General features: G+C 37.7%; 1 protein-coding gene across 5 annotated transcripts in view; it reads left to right on the forward strand.

The window, feature by feature from the left end:
• oxr1a (oxidation resistance 1a) overlaps positions 1-17,444 on the forward strand; it is a gene marked incomplete at its 5' end in the record, with an annotated part of 155,054 nt that overhangs the window by 49,460 nt on the left and 88,150 nt on the right. For 4 of the 5 annotated variants that reach the window (XM_084088229.1, XM_084088233.1, XM_084088230.1 and 1 more), the window contains one exon: positions 15,466-15,659. In XM_084088229.1, the coding sequence (XP_083944355.1) occupies positions 15,466-15,659 (194 nt within the window). Of the gene's footprint in view, positions 1-15,439; positions 15,660-17,444 lie in introns of those variants that run through there. The other variant, XM_084088232.1, reaches the window with a different exon arrangement.

Raw genomic sequence — 17,444 nt, forward strand, 5'->3', positions numbered from 1 at the left:
ATTGATTGATTGATTGATTGATGGATGGATGGGAGTATTGATTGATGGATGGATGGATGGGTGGATTGATGAATGAATGGATGGATGGATGGATGGATGGATGGATGGATGGATGGATGGATGGATGGATGGATGGATGGATGGATGGATGGATGGATGGGTGTATTGATTGATGGATGGATGGGTGTATTGATTGATGGATTGATTGATTGATTTTGGGTTGAAAAGTGAAATGGACTTAAAATAATGACAGAGCTTTGGACTTCACCTTAGACAGTAATATCGAGAAGATGACCGCTTGTTAACGGCCCCATCTTGTGTTCCTCCGCCATCTGTTGTGTCCAGATGGAGGAAGACCATGAAGACAGTGATGGTGAAAGGGTAAAGACCAACTCAGAACTCTTAGGATAGAGATGGTTCGATGGATGGATTTACACAACACAACATACTATATGTACTGTATGTGTATTATATGTATTGCACTGAGTGGTTGTATGTATCGCACACAATATATAGGATCAGATTAGTTGAAAACCAAAAGAAGAGTTGCGCACTGTGAATGTGACGTTAAGAGTTTGGGCCTATGACACTTCTGCATCTAGTGGTTGATATGGTCAGACTGCAGGCAGGAGGATGGAAATAAAAGACTGATTCAGAAAGTCATTCATTCTACCTGAGTGCTCACTCACTCTCATTCAGTGGCCCGATAATCATAAGCTTTCAAAGCGGAACAATGTTCATCATTTCTTCTTTCTGTCACACAACGTGACGTGTTCAAATAGGGAGTCATTTAAAGAAGTAGACAATGGACTGCACTACCATGAAAGTCCAGAACCATCAGCAACAATTTCATCAAATGAATCTCCCACAGTTCCTTTGTCTCCTCATCGAAATAAACACTCAAGGCTGTTTCTCAGGAATGACAGCTGTTCTTAGAAAGTTTCGTAGAGATGAGCGCTATTATGCTCGGAGTGATGAATGCTAGTATGATCAGGACTGGAATAGAGATGTGCACCTGCAGAATGAGAAGTTTTAAATCTCAAGCTCACTGTGGCAATGTACATAATACCATACTATCACAATTACCTCCTAAAATAATCACAGACAAAGTGCTTATAGACATTTCAATACAAACAATTCAGGGTAAAATAACCTGATTGCGGCTGAAACTAATTAATATGAGGCAGTCATCTGCAGCACTTTCCTCTCCGGTACCGTATGCTTGGATGGTTTTATCCTGGCTCACTTTCTGGAAGCAAACAGATGTCCCACCTGAGCCCGAACATGACAGGAATTTCAAATGGATTTGTGGATTACGGCTCAGGTCAAACATCGGTCTTCTCTGCAGTTTTGAAGGAATGAACTATTGAACTGAATCTTAATGCTTCTTCTGCTGAGCTGCGCTGTTCTGATTCTGCAAATAATCAGGTCTCTGTTCAATAAATCCATGGTGAACAAGATTGTTTTAAATCCATTTTTTAGTTTGGTATTACAAGAACAACTAGTCCAGTTTTCCTTTACATCTCTTGCAATCTTGATTGCTCCCAGCCCAGATTGTGCATAGTCATGCCAGCATGATGCCTGCTGACTCTGTGTGGCAGCTGATGGGATGTGAGGGTGACGTTTTCATGCCAGCTGCCCTGTGCCAGCGCAGACTGACTGGTAGATGGGAGGTGTTGGAGTGGAATGTGTGAAAATCCACGGGTCGACCCAGGAAAAAGCGCCAGGAGGCCAGACCACCATCTGAACCAAGAGTCCACCCATATGAGCCATTAAAGGCCATGCTGTAAATCTGTTCTGAACTCCTCATGTTGCCCGTAGCTCACAGCATTTAAGCAGCAAATGTTTCATAAACACACGCTCCCCCGTGACCTCGTCGGCCAGTGCCGGTGGTGTAAAGCCCAATTTATACTTCTGTGTAGAGCTCACGCCGTAGCTACGTCGTAGAGGCTCCGGCGTAGGTCCGACGCAGAAGTATAAATCAGATGTATATATCTGCGTAGAACTGGCCACTGCACAATAAGATGACCCCTATCAACACATAAACTAGTGCTAAATATAAAGCGGTGTCCAAAAGTTTGCTTTTGGAGATTATAGGGGGAAAATGTATAACACATTATCAGCATGGCATCAGCGTTTACACTAATACTCTTTGAATTGATTCTATGGGTTAAAAAAAAATTATAATAAATGTAAGGCTAATATATTTGCTCAAGCACTTTTAGTTAATCTTGTATTCATTTTTACTTTTATTGCTTTGTACAAAAATTCCTGCGATTGGAAGAGGTTTGGGATTTCTTATGTTTGCCAAGGCTGCATTTATTTGATGAAAAATACAGTAAAAATGTACAGTTCCAATTTAAAAATAGCTGTATTTGAATACATTTTAAAATGTAATTTATTCTTGTGATGGCAAAGCTAAATTTTCAGCATCATTACTCCAGTCTTCTGTGTCACATGATCCTTCAGAAATCATTCTAATGTGCTGATTTTCTTATTACCAATGTTGAAACTGTTTAATATATTTGTGGAAACCATGATGCTTTTTTTCAGGATGCTTTGATGAATAGAAAGTTCAGCATTTAATTGAAATAGAAATCTTTTGTGTCATCATAAATGTATCAATTTTAATAATTTAATGCATTCTTGCATTAAATTATGAAATTAATTTCTTTCACAAAAAAGGGGAGGGCATGCAGTTCATTGGGGAAATAATAATAGAGCAATAGATAATAGGAAAAAACAATAGACAAATTCTAAAAATACATTTATCAACCTCTTTATAGTCACACAATAACATAACTTTTGGGTTTTTCATTCAGTTTATCAAAAAATATATTTTTACAAATTGTGATTTTTACAGATGGGTGCTTGATTTTATTGATATTTTTTATTCTGTTGAAATGTATTTCTCATAAGTGTCACATCACAGGGCTAAATATAACCCTTGTTCTTTGTGTATGTTTGTTGGTCAGTGGTCTGAAGTGAAAGTGAGAGTTTTTCCGCTGACCTCCGACTCATTACAGTGTGTCTTAAAACAAATGAACCTGGCCTGATTCTGCTGTGGCTCGACAGAATCACAGCACTCTCACTTCACAACACATGGGACACAGTCCAACCACTTCTTCTTTCCTCTCATTCTCTCTCCTCTGTGTTGTAATTCAGTTCATTTTCCTGCTGAAATCATCAATGTTCTCCTCCAATCATATTTGCTCTCGGCTCACCGTCTCCACCAATGAGAGAGCAGTAGAGCAGGAGTGTGGCTAGCAACTGGAGAGTTATTGAGAGACTGCGGTTAACTCAAGGAACAGTGTGTGTGTGTCTGTGTGTGTGTGTGTGTGTGTGTGTGTGTGACACACAGCTTGAGAGATGTGCTCTGATTCAGCGAGGGAGAAGTCTGTTTCGTCATCACATTTAGCTCAGTAATGAAACAGACAACAGTTAAATCCCAGCGAGAATCATAAAGTTTTTGCGTCTACTGTGTGCATCATTTTCTCTGTTTTATAGTCAATTTGGTTAGAAACATAAAGGCAGTGTCAAGAGAGATGTAGCCGTAAAGTAATGTTTGCTGATTAGTCATAGACCTGTGCTTTTCATTGCATTTTTAAGTTTGCTACAAAAAATCTGGTGCAGTTAAATATATAAATGTATTATATGTAATACTAAAACCTTTTTAATAGTTGTATGCTATATTATTGGCACATAATCTTACTATGTTACATGAGACCTCCAGTTATCATATTGGAAATAAATGTGTAATTATAACAATTAAGTAATTAAAACATTTTAGTATCAAGTATTTCTCACAATGCAGTGTGCTTGATCTTCTTGTAAATGGAAGGTCAAGCCAAGCATATTGCATTGTGCCTACAGTATTCAATTCCATGTGGTGAATTTGCCTAAATCAAGTAATTTTGTCAAACTGGTCATCCAAGTACAGAAAATGCACATATTGTGCACAGTATACATACTAGTGCAGAAATAGCATTTGTAATTAGAGTTATTAGGCTATAACAAAGCCTTATTTTAACAAACATGCATCTGGCAAAGTTAAAGGGACACCAGGCAAGTCTGAGTGTTTTTTCTCTACATAGCTCCCCCTAGTGTCTGGTAGTAAATGCTTTCAAACACTCTGTCCTAAAAACGAACTGTTGTCCCTCGCCATGAGCAACCCAGCTGATCAGCTGTCAACCCAGCTGAGCAGAGGAACAGGCTATTTCAAAACCAGTTAGGTCTACCGAGGCAAGTAAAGCAATATTTTCTTTCCAACTGATGGCGATTTTTTTTTATTTTTTATTATTATTGTGTTGTCATGAATACTATTATTTTTACCGGGAACGAACGATATGAACGAGGCGAACTACTGCTTTGGTGTTTGTTTGTTTTTGGGAGAATGGGCATGAGCATATATATATATATATATATATATATATATATATATATATATATATATATATATATATATATATATATATATATATCGGAGGCTAATATTTGTCTAAAGTTATATTAGTAAGGTCTATAAGTTAATCTGGTAGAATGACGGTTTACCTTTGCTTGTCTAAGAAAACATCAGAACGTTTTTTCTAGCTCGATCATGATATGTGCAACATGTTTATTGCCTATTATCAGACGCGTTGACTTAGTGACATAAAATAAAAGTGTAAGTTACACAAATAAAACCGACAGAGGAACGGCCAAACAACTACAGAAATCAAACGTGTTTGCTAATGACAATGCTAACATCAAAGTTATAGTATCTAGCGTACTAGTAATCCCGTAACAGACAGCGATCATAATAAAAACCTTTACAGACAATAGCAAACATCCATCCGTTTTGCAGGCTTCTGTTTCTCTCAGTTCTCACCATTCTGAAAAAGCCGGTCCGATATTTACTCGAGTCTGACTTCTTGCTCGGTCAGTATCCCGTTTCCTCTTTCATTGGTCCTCCGACAAAGATTTCCTAGCTTTCTGCATCTTTTTTACAGCCTCAGCCATAACTCAATCTATCGTTGCCCTTTGCTTATAGCTAGCCGGTGCTTGAATGGGGGCGTGAACGTGTGCAGTGCCGTCAAGCAATTCGTTACATCGCGAGACCTGATATCACGCAATACTTCCTGACGCCGACTCGCCGGCCCAAAGTTGCAAGTGAGTTTTTTCCGCTCTCGGGCACCAGGGGGGTGCGAAACCACCACCATTCAACTCGAAATAAGTAATATAACCATTCCACTGACTCCAAAGCTGTTCAGTTAAGGTTAAAAAGTTACCTAGAGCACCTTTAATACTATTAGACTTATATTGACTGATTTCTGATTTATAGCAAAATATTAGTGCATATATACTCCATACTATTTTTACTATGTTTGGTTTCATTATGCAATGTGACAAATATTTCAAATATGACCTCATTATTTTGCATCCTGTTATCATCTGGATAATACTATTTATATATGGTTATTTTGTGGGATTAGTTCACCCAAAAATTACAATTCTGTCATTTACTCGCCCTCATGTCATTCCAAACCCATAAGACTTTCATTCATTTTTGAAACACAAATGAAGAAATTTTAATGAAATCTGAGAGCTTTCTGTCCCTTTATTGACAGCTACGCAACTGACACTTTGACGCTTCAAAACGTTCATAAAGAGATCATAAAAGTAATCCATATGAATTGAGTGGTTTAGTCCAAATTTTCTGAAGAGACACGATCGCTTTACAGTATATCAGGGTTCACCAATCTCGGTCCTGGAGGGCCACTGTCCCTGCAGAGTTTAGCTCCAACCAGCTCCAACACACCTGTTTGAAAGTTTCTAGTATGCCTAGTGAGACCTTGATTAGCTGGTTCAGGTGTGTTTAATTGGGGTTGGAGCTAAACTCTGCAGGACAGCGGCCCTCCAGGACCGAGATTGGTGAACCCTGCTTTATATGATGAACAGATTGAATTTAGGCTTTTATTCACATATAAACATTCATCAACTCAAATATCAGTGGTAAACAGAAGCTCAAGCATGTTCTCTTGATGTGCAAGAACCAATGAACCAACCGCATCACGATTGAGCTTCCGCAAGAACCAATGAAGTTGAGAGAGGGAGGAAAGGAGAGAAATGGGGAACTAGAGAAAGGGTAAAATAATTTAAATTACTGAATACCTTAAAACACTCAACACGCCCAAAGGACTTATATTTCAAATTATAAGGTCTTTCTTTTCTCTACCTTTTATTTTTATTTTTTTGTCGATGTGTATTTTGTTAAATTTCTGATATTTATTCCTGGTATAAATATATATATATATATATATATATAAAGAACCAATGAGGTTCATTCATGTGTCACACAGCACGTTTGAGCTTCCGCAAGAACCAATGAGGTCCATTCTCTTTTTTGATTGTTTTTTTTTTTTTTTTGCTTGCTTTTACACAGCAGTTTCCAAGACTCTGTGTCCTAAGATGTCACAGTTCTCTCTCTCTCTTTTATGAGCTGATGCTGAGAAATCGGAGAGAAAAGAAGCCATGGAGGATAAAGAAAAGTATGTCTCATCAGAAAATTTTGGCAGAAATGAAGCCTGCAAGCAAAGTGCTGTACAGAATGACAGTCAGTTAGTTTATAGAAAGATGACAGTTCTGCATCAGTATGTTTTGTAACAGAGGGATTGTCTGGTGAAGTAACCTATCATATCAATCAATATGATATTTCTCTCTTGTCTGTTTTATTGAAAGTAATCATAACATGCATATATGTGATGCTTTACTAGTATGAGCTGTGATGCTTTCAGTTTAGGAATCTTTATCAGGTCACTTCCTGTTTAAAATGCTGTTTAGAGCGTTTGTGTTTTCCTGAGGTTGAACATAGTGACTTATGAACCAAATAAATCATATGAAAAACAGGCGGCAGCCTCTGGTATTAAACCTCAGCGCGTTGAATTTTAATGCAACTCTGGCCAAACATTTGTTCAAGCCTGGAGCTGTTTACTCCAATGGAGACGCAGTTTATTTCACAACACTGTTGTGAAGCTGCTTTATCACTTTACCTGCTTTAAGCAACACAATTTCATTTAACACAGTATGGTTCAGAAATGTTTATTTTGATTCTTAAATGCTGTGTGTGTACTAGGACAATCTTTGTGAGTTTTAGACTGAGTGAGGACATTTTGGCTGGTCCTAACTTTCTGAGACCCCCATAAAGGCCTGTTTGAGGGTCAGAACTTGGTTTTAGGGAGAAGGTTATAATTAGATTAAGGGTAGGTTTAGGGTAAGGGTTTGGGTTAGGCACTTAGTTGTGATGGGTAGAGTTAGGGTAAGGAGCTAGAGATTGGATTGTGTCAATTAGGGACTGTTCGTTTTTTATTTAAGGGGCCACCGGAGGAGTTTTGAGATCTGTTGTCAAAAAAGACATGACCCTCCCTTCGCCAGCAATAAATTTTTCTATGACCCTCCAAAATGATTGTGAAAAAAGGCGTGACCCTCCCCGATAATTTATTGATTAGCCTACTTCTGTACTGGTCTGCGCTTGGCAAAGATGTTCAGATAGCCATTGTTTGTTTGTTTTTAAACCATAAACTCTTGCTTTCTCATCTTACTAGGGCTGTAACGATAGACCAAACCTACGATTCGGTTCGTATCACGATTTTTTATTTTAGATTTGAAAAAAAAAAATCATGTTTTCGGTGCTGATGCGGTGTGACTCGTTCATATCAACATGTGGGTGGCGTTGCGAATAAAGCATCTAAAAGCTGTCACAAAGAACCGGCATAAGTAATGATTATTAATATGTCAAATATAGCAAGGAGACATTTTAATTGTTTATTAATAAACAAGTGTTTTCTGTGTCGACTGCAAAGATGAAGTTGACGATGCGTTGCGATCTTCTCAGAACGCGCCAGAGAGAAATGCACATTTCATAAGCAGAAAGCAGTCTGTTTTCCTTCGTTATGAATTGTTCTGTTTAAAAGTAGACATTTCAAGCTTTCTATATAATTATCAGGTCTGTGAGGCAAATAGCCTACCTTACGCTGAGTTTCGGTTCATTTGGGAGACAAGAGTCCAGTTCTCTCGCCCGCGCCTCTGTATTATGATTATTTTCTACTATATTTACTTATTTATTAAATCCAGATGAAACATTGATTAAAATTAAGATACAATTAATAAAAAACGAAATTCACTTTAAAGAAAGGCTTTGTGCTTTCTGTTTGAGGTCTCTGTGAAAGTTTTAAAGTCGCTTTCAGAGCAGTCATGTCCATAATGGAGAACTGTCACGCCCATAACATTGTTTTTTTCTTTTCTTGTTTTTTTACATAAATGCCAACACGAAAAATAAAATAAAAATAATATAATATTTTATGTTCTGTGGAGGCCGATCTTTATTTATCCGGTGGGTATATATCTTTTGGTTTACACAGTGTAATTTATAGAATTACTAAAAAATATTTTGCCACCTAAAAGTTAAAGATTTTTTGTGTCACGTCACGTGTATTTCCCTCATATTAAATATAAAACGCATGTGTAGACTGATATTTTTCTAATATCTTGACTCCTTTCAGACGTTTCAAAATATTGGTATTAAATGCATTTTCTGAGAATTTATATTTCAAGTTTTGACTGCAAATGTCACGTCCATAACACTGAATCGCCCAATTTTAACGAATTTATCCTCAACTAGTTTTTGTGGTGTAGGTCTACGTATTTTATTATGTTAACTTAAATAATACTAATAGCCTAGTAATTTAAAGATGTGGTAGCCCTACATCTTACACATCGTGGAAACAAAATAAGAATGGAAACTAAAATATGGTAGTATTCTATCAGCTGCAGTTCTGGCGCCTCAGTCCCAATACTGTAAAACTCGACGTACATTCACATCACACATGTTAATGCAGCAGTAGAGTTACACTCACAGGACACTGTGCACTTATTCGCAATCACAAAAGTTCATTATTTGCTCGTGCTTTAAAGCTTTGCCGGGTAAACATTTCTTTGGCATTCTGTTCTGACATGATGCACTTTTTCTAAGCGCGAACTGAAGTGCGCGCGCACTGTCAAACAGCGCCAAACTGGATTTTTGTTGGGTCAGACCCATCTGATATCGAAGGGGGGCTGATAACGCGAGATCAACATGGAGCTAAATGGAAAAAAATTGCACCAAACAAGCCACTTTGAAATGTTGCTGTTTTCATGAATATAAAAGTTGGGTGACCCTCCCCCTAGACTAAAAAAAGTTGGATGACCCTCCCCTCAACAAAGAATAAAAAGACATGACCCTCCCCTATTTTCCTCCGGTGGCCCCTTCCATAAATACCGAACGGTCCCTTAATATCCTCACAAAGGTGTGTGTGTGTGTGTGTGTCCTTGCATTTGTCTCAATTCCCACTAGTTTGTTTAATATTTTATCGTATTTAAACAGCTTCATGCATTTCTGAGGTACAGTAGCTCGGCTACTAACTTACTTTTCAGTAGCCTAATAAGTTTTATAGAATTTTCTGCTGAGTAGTGGTGTAGTGAGACAAAATGTTGAATCACAGCAAACTACTAGTGCATAATATATACTACATGCTGTCTTCTTTTTTTTCTTTTTGATAAGATGCATTATGCATTGATAAACATTTCAAATAGAAGTGTACTAAATTGTCACATGACTCACTATTTTACATAATCTATTTCAGTGAGCGGCGTCCAATATTTCTTGTCAATTGTCTGGCGCATGTTTTACAGCTAATCTTTAAAAATATTCAGATGCACTTTTCTAAACTGTCCTCTTTCTTATATGTACGTAGCAATGAAGATTGATTTGAAGTTCATTTGGATCTGATGAAAAAAAATAATTAAATTTTAATTTCCATCCAGGCATTCTGAATCTTTTTTATAGTTAAATAATTAGCTGTACACTTCTGGTAATCACTATGTTTTAAACTTTCTTATATTTAGTTTTATTTATTGTAAAATTATCATTTCATTTGAATGCTGTCAAAATACTTAATTTTAAAATTTTAATTTATATAATTTTATATATTTTAATAATAACCTTTTTAAATGAATTTATTTTTTGTTACTTTTTGTTACTAGCTACCTTTTTACTACATTTTTACATTACTACCTTTTAAAAAGGCTAGCTTCACTCTAATGTAACGACTTTAAATTATGATGCTTTTCACTAGCTTATTCACCTCACTGTTTTCTATTAATGTTGATCTCTTTCTATTAATATAAAATGAGTATGATTTCCTTCAGATGTAGCGTTGTCTCGTTCTGCACATCCCTGTCCTTCGCTGACTCGATTAAGCTGTCAGCTGTTTGAAAAGCAGAGGACTGTCAAGGCCAGTGTCCCATAACTCTCTCTCATAAGAGCCATGTGTAAACGGCCAAGAGTACCCACAGGAGCTGCTTGTCTCCTGTAAATGACATGTCTTTCTCATGTCCTCATTGAGTTTCATTGCATGAAGTCCGGTCATGGTAATGGCACCCGAGAGCCGTATTTGCTATTGAGGAGCGTTGCAGCGAGCGACCACATCGCTGACGTCAACCCTTCACGCTGAGATGTTTGGTTCCCTGTGCACACCAGATCTGAGTTTCACCCGGGCTCAAATCCATCTTTCTGACTGAGATAAGCGTGTGCTGGCTTTGCCCAAATTCCCTGTTGTTTATGCGTCGTTTGCCAAACCATGTGACTACGCTTAATCTCCAAATGTCTGGCAATGCAACACTCTCTGCGTGGAACATGAGGAAGAGGAGAAGAAAATGCTCTTCCTCTCTCTCTCTCCTTTACTCATTAGCTGAAAGATAAGTATTGGCAGTACTGTAACACACACACACACACACACACAGATCTCCTTCTGCTCCCCTCCCACCATGTCCCTGTCGTACTCTGTTGGCCACGATAAAGAGCAGCCACACTCACGGTCTCCATCATCCGCCTGCCAAAGCGTTTAATCTCTCTGCAATTTCCCACCACTCTGTTTTCTGGCTGATCCGCACTACGTCCTGTGAGTGGGGGGATTCGGGACAGTTCTAGGGGTTCGACAAAACATTCCAAGAGAAAAAGGTGTGGGTGAATCTCATGAAGCCTGACCAGATCATATATCACCCCAAACAAAAAGAAAGATAGCTGCTTTTTTTTTATAGAAGTTCAAATGAAATAGTCAATTTTTTGAACCATTAAGATTGTGTGCATTGTGACATTGTGTTCATGACAATTAAGCATTTTTATCTGCAGTTCTTAGTACTCCAGTGCAAAAAATCTCATTAAAGCCAAAAAATATTTGAATTGCCTTTTTTAGTTATTACAGAATTTGCGAATAGGTCAAGGGACAGGATAATATTTCGTTTTTACACCTAGTTTTATTTTTTTAAATAATCACACTAAATGAAATGTTTAAATTGTTAGTTCTAGCTGATTTAAATGGAGTAGTTAATTACTTCATATATAGATTATAATTGATATGTATGTGTATATGTGTATGAAAACGACTTTAATGTGAGTTTGGTGAGACAGTATGCATAATTGTCATGTAAATGAATACACAGTGCAAAAACCATAATGCTCCTAAAATAGACTTCATTTTTCTTTTGATTTTGAAGTGAAATATCCACGGAGCCCATAAAGGGACATGAAGGAAAAAAAATATGAGATGGAGGAAAAAATATTTGTCAATGGTTTTGTGTTCTCTCGCAAATGTTTTGCGTTCCCCCAAGAAGCTCTGCGTTCCCTCGGAAAAACCTTTGCAAAACGTTTTGCGAGCGAACACAAAGTTTCTCAGGGGAATGCAAACCATTTGCAAAAGAACGCAAAAGCACTGACTTATTATTTTTCCTCCCATCTCATTTTGTTCCCCCACCACCATGTCCCTAGGCGCTCTGTAAATATGAAACCTGTTTCCACTGAGATCAAATAACATTGTTGGATATAAAGTCATATTGTGAGATTTAAAGTTATATAATGAGATGTACAGTCTGCTGTGTATGTTTTGTAACTATGACCCAGACATGTTTTCGTGATATTCACCCTTATACCATTGCATCCGATGACCTTGCTTAACCTCTACCATCTTTTGCTTAGCAGCTTAGGAGGGTTTCCCAGTTCTGATTAATCTGACTTAGAAAACTGATTTTCTAATTATAACTGGAGCAGTGGTTTACGGCAGACGTTATACCGATTCAGTGCAGCCTCACATAATCTTCCCCTTAATTGAAGGAGAATGTTGTTTACATAAACACTCGAGCAGCGACGGCCGATGCTGATGGTTAAAATACAGCTTCGGCATGAATACGTTCTCCTAATCAGAGCAGAAGTCATGTGGCGAGGCAGCTGTGGTTGCTATTGTTTGAAAGGAGGCTGGTGCATTGTTTACATCTGGTGTTACAAAGGCTGAAAGCTGGCCAGACCCTCCTCTCCCCCTCACTGTCTTTCTGAGCTGTGAATAATAGATAAAGCCACGGTGATGATTGGCACCGCATCTCATCTGTGTGGAGGAATGAAAGAGCGCTAGTTAATACGCACCCCGCATCACAGCGAGAGCAGGACCTCTGCGACGGCTCGCCCATTCGGCCTTCATTTTCAATTCAAAAACGCCTGTTTTGCATTTACAATAACAGCAGAAGCATCTAAATGGAGGAATGAAGAATGTTTCATTACATGTGCATAAGCAGTATGTCTGACTGAACAAATCACAAACTTACCTAGTGTCGTTGATTCTTTATTGATCTATTGAATAGTTGATTCATTGATCTACACTGCCCGGCCAAAAAAAGTCGCTGTTTGGATTTAAATAGACAAATGCTTAAGAGCATATGATTGGATCATCATTGCAGTGATTATTGTTTCTAGCATGTTATATGTTTGGCAACAGTTCTTCTAACCCTAATTGATGTTCATTTCTTAAACAACCATGTAGGAAGACACATCATGGCCATATTCCAGGATGACAATGTCAAGATTCGTCAGGCTCAAATTATGAAAGAATGGTTGGGAGGGAGCATGAAGAATAATTTTCACATGAATTGGCACCTCTGAGTCCAGACCTTAAATTCATTGAGAGTCTTTGGGATGTGCTGGAGGAGACTTTACAGAGTGCTGGACTCTTGCATTGTCAAGATATTGACCAAAAATGTATGTACCTCTTGATGGAAATAACATCACAACATCAAGAGGTGCTTGTGTATATATATACAGAGAAGGATTTTGTTGCTTAATGGGTTGTTAATGAGGTGAATTATATATTTTTATGTAATTTATTATCATTCTCTCTGTATGAAAATAGTAGCTAATTATATTAATTAACTATAATAGTAATAATGTGACTGATAAATGTTGACATTTGGTTGCTAAGCTAACAATGCAATAAAAATAAATAACACTTAGTATTTGGATACATTTTTTTTAAAAAATTAACTTTTTTTTATCAATGCTTTTTGGTACAAAATTATATTTACTGTCAACATCCTTCTCACTTTTAAATTTTAAAGTTAATCGCTATACATTCAGCTTACCGTTTGACAGTTTTGTTGGATGTGTATTCTAAATGTTTTTGAGCTGGTTAAGAGAGACCCTTGGTTAAAGTCTTGCCAACTGGCTTCAGTTTTCTGGTTGACTTGCTGCTCTGTTGTCTAACCAACTAGTTCTTGTTTTTGTTGGGCTTCCTTAACCGTGTAATCTTGCCAGCCGGTGTTTGTCTTCTGGCTGATTGCACGTATTATGCAATGGTGAGTTGGTTTGAGAGAGAGGGAGGGAATCACACCTGGAGTCTGCCATCAACATGCAGTCAGAGGTGCTGTCGGCTCTGTTGTGAGCAGTTTATTTAGACAGGTGTCTACATGACATGCCCACACATATCTCTGTTGAGAGAGAGAATCATTTAATGTTGTCTATATGCAAGGTTTTTAACTGATTATTAAAGTTTTGAATGCATGATACTAATCCATGATAATCATTTGTGACACATGGGATCAATATCTCACTCATAATGCTCAGCAAAACTGTTTTCTCACATATTCTCATGCTAGCAGCTACTGCACCATATGCTTATGAAATTATCATATTGAGCTTTGGTGCTTCTGCAGGAAACACAGCTTTAAATCTAAATTTAGATTAAATTGGGTCTTGATCCCATTCTTCACCCTTTTTTTCCTAATAACTTCTTCAGTGGGTTTTGTTAATAAAAATGGACTAAAATAAATAAATAAATGCAGATTTTTTTTAAACATATTCTTGTTTTTTTTCAGTGTTTCCTATTATATTGTTTGAGTATTATTTTTTTTATTTTATTTTTTATAGCTAAGTAGTTTAAAGGTTATAGATTGGTCATGATGATGATTATTATTATTATTATTTGTACAATTTATTACCAGTAGGTGGCGCAATTTTAAAGCTTTAGGGACCCCCTTACATCACCTGCTAAACTGGAATTTTAATGAACATCTAAACTTTCAGCACCCTGCTTTTTTCTTTTTTTTCGGCAAATTTGATTTACTGATAATAACTGTAAGCATATTCTCATTTTACCATGTTTAATCTATTCCACAGAAACATAATAAATGCAGAAAAAAGTATTGCATAAATGTGAAAAGGTCTGCTTCTTTGACTCACAACAGCACATGTTTATCTGATCATTCCCTCTGAGTCTTCATGCTGGCAGCATTTCAGGATTGACCAGAAGATGATGTGCAGGATTCCTGGGAATGTTATTTGCTTTTTCATTTGTCCAACTTATAGGTTGAGATAAAATGTGAAGATGATTGACTGTGAGATAAAAAAATAAACGGATCTTGACTCCAGTGATCTGCCTCTCCTTCTTTAGGTTCACTACCTGTTTTAAAGCAAATCAATTTAAAGATTAAACATTTGCCCTGAGCTAAGGAATCAAACTCTTTTTGTTCAGTGGTGTTTGAAATCCAAAATGCCTCTCTTGAATAATGCAGCATTTTTACAGCTGCTGTTAAATTTGAGGACCTGAAGGCAAATTTACTGCACCATGTTACATTTCTCTTTTTAAGCTGCACAATATATTAGAACCATAACGTGAATTAGAAGAAGCCGTGTTACTGAAGAACAGACATTTCCAGTCTAATAACCCATTAGAAAGAAACAGTTTCACAGTGTCACCCGTTGCCTCCATATGTTGGCTTTTTACGGATGCATGATACTACAATAATAGACCTTTTTGTTTTAGGAATCAATCATGACAAGCCTTTAGCAGCACAAAAACATTTGCAGTCGCACACGTTCTCCAACGATCCATAACGGCCAATTCACACCGCACCAACAGACGGCAACACTTTCCGTCGGGTTTGTCGGATCAGCTTGTTTTGGGCGATTTAACGGTGATTCAGAATTAGAATGTCTGAGAAGTGAGAAGTGCTGTAATCTGATGACTGTCGGCGTTGGTCTGTGTCTGTGTTAATTGGACTTAAGTGTTCAAACACTGCTTGATGTGGTTTGAAGTATCAGTTCTTCATGTCTTCTGTGCTGTTTCCTCTCAGACTGAAGAAGAAGTCCCAGTCGGTGGATATCGGCTCTCAAAGTTTTCCAGCACGGCTCATCCCAAGTCTGTCCTTAAACAGATCTTCACCACCTGTTGCCAAGACAACCCCATCCGAGGTGCAAGAAAACAACACCACCAATTCCCAGTTCCGTGGTCCGCGGTGCAGTGAACTGAAACGAGGATACACCATAGGTAAATGAGCATCTCTTTAGTATTCACCTGTGTCTGTGTGTGTGACTCCATCTCATAAGTTTCATTTTGCGCTTCATCTCTGTGTAAATGTTTGTGTGCATGAAGATGTTCACTTTAGACGAGTGAAAGTTACTCTTCTAACCTCTTCTCTGCCTCCTCTTGTTCTCTTCTCGGCTCTTTCACCTCATTCTCAACTCTCTCGCTTTCTCCTCTTTTTCTTCTAATACTCTCATGTCAACTCTCATCACTCTCTCCTCTCATCCTCCTCTTTCTCCTTGCTCTAATCTCTCTGTCCTCTCTTTCTCCTTGTCGTCTATTGTTCCTCTCCTTCTCATCTTTTTCTCCTTGATCTCATGTATATCTCCATTCTATCTCCTCTCATTCTCCACTCTCTCTTTGTGCTCTCATCTCTCTTTCTCATCTTTTTCCTTTCTCATCTATCTGATCTATTCTCCATATCTCACCTCTTTTTCATATCTGTCTCCATAGTTTTTCATCTCCATCTGTTTTTGCTCTCATCCATCTCTTTCTCCTCACATTCTCCACTCTCTCTCCTTGCTCTCATTTCTCTCTTCTCTTTCTCCCCCGTTTCCTATTTTCCTCTCTTTCTCATCTCATCTCAACTCTTTTTCATGTCTCAATAGTTTCTCCTCTCATTCTCCTCTCCCTCTTTTTGTTCTATTGTCTAATCTCTTTCTTCCCATCTCATCTCTTTCTCCTCTTTCTCCTAGATCTCCTCTTTCTTCTAGATCTCACCTCTTTTTTATGCCTCCATAAGTCCATATTTTCTCGTCTCCATCTCTTTTTTTGCTCTCATCGATCTAATCTCTTTCTCCTCTCATTCTCCCCTCTCTCGTTGCTCTCATCTCTGTCTCTTCTTTCTCCCCTGTCTCCTATTTTTCCTCTCTTCCTTCTCGATCTCATCTCTTTCTCCTAAATCTCACCTCTTTTTTCATGCCTCCATAGTTTCTCATCTCCATCTCTTTCTCCTCTCATTTTCCACTCTCTCTCTGTCTTTTCTTTTTCTGCACTCTTCATTCTCATCTTTCTCCTCTTTTACTCATATATCTCACATCATGTCTCCATGGTTTCTCCTCTCATTCTCCACCATCTCTTTTTGCTCTCATCCTAGATCTCGCCTCTTTTTCATGTCTGTCTTCATAGTTTCTCTTCACGTTCTCCACCTTCTCTGTCTGCATTCTCTTATCCTTCTCATCTCATAAGTCCAATTGCTAGTGCGTTTTGGCTGGTTTTGAAGGGATTGTGAAGAGAGGTCAGAGGCTTTAGAGAGAACAGGAGACTGTTTTCCTTTCATCTCGGCCTGTTTGATTGTGCTGGTGATTTAACGGCACAGTTTAAGAGACGATTGAAAGAGACATTTCCTCAAATCAAGAAGTCCTTCAGTGCCTCTCACAGAACACAGGTTAGCAAATAGACCTGCTTTGTGTTCACTTAATTTGCCCGCTCTTGTAAAGCTGCTTTGCCGAATGTATAAAACAGATAATAAAATATGCTCATTAAACCTACAAAACCATAAGTTGTGCTATAGCTACTATAATCTTTATTAGTATAGCTATATTTAATGGTAGGGATTTGAGCAAACTCCTGTTGTAAAAACTTAGTTAACTTATAGCTAACTTGCCCCACAATAACCAGTGTTATTTTAGTATTATTTATATAGTAGGTCTATTTATTAATATTTTGAATTAGCTTTTATTTTAATGTTTTCAGTTTTCATTTTAATTTTACATCAAGGTTTAGCAATTTTGTGTTTGGCTTTTGTCA

Source organism: Abramis brama, assembly GCF_963993115.1.
Source record: "Abramis brama genome assembly, chromosome: 17".
In the NCBI taxonomy this organism is placed as follows: Eukaryota; Metazoa; Chordata; class Actinopteri; order Cypriniformes; family Leuciscidae; genus Abramis; species Abramis brama.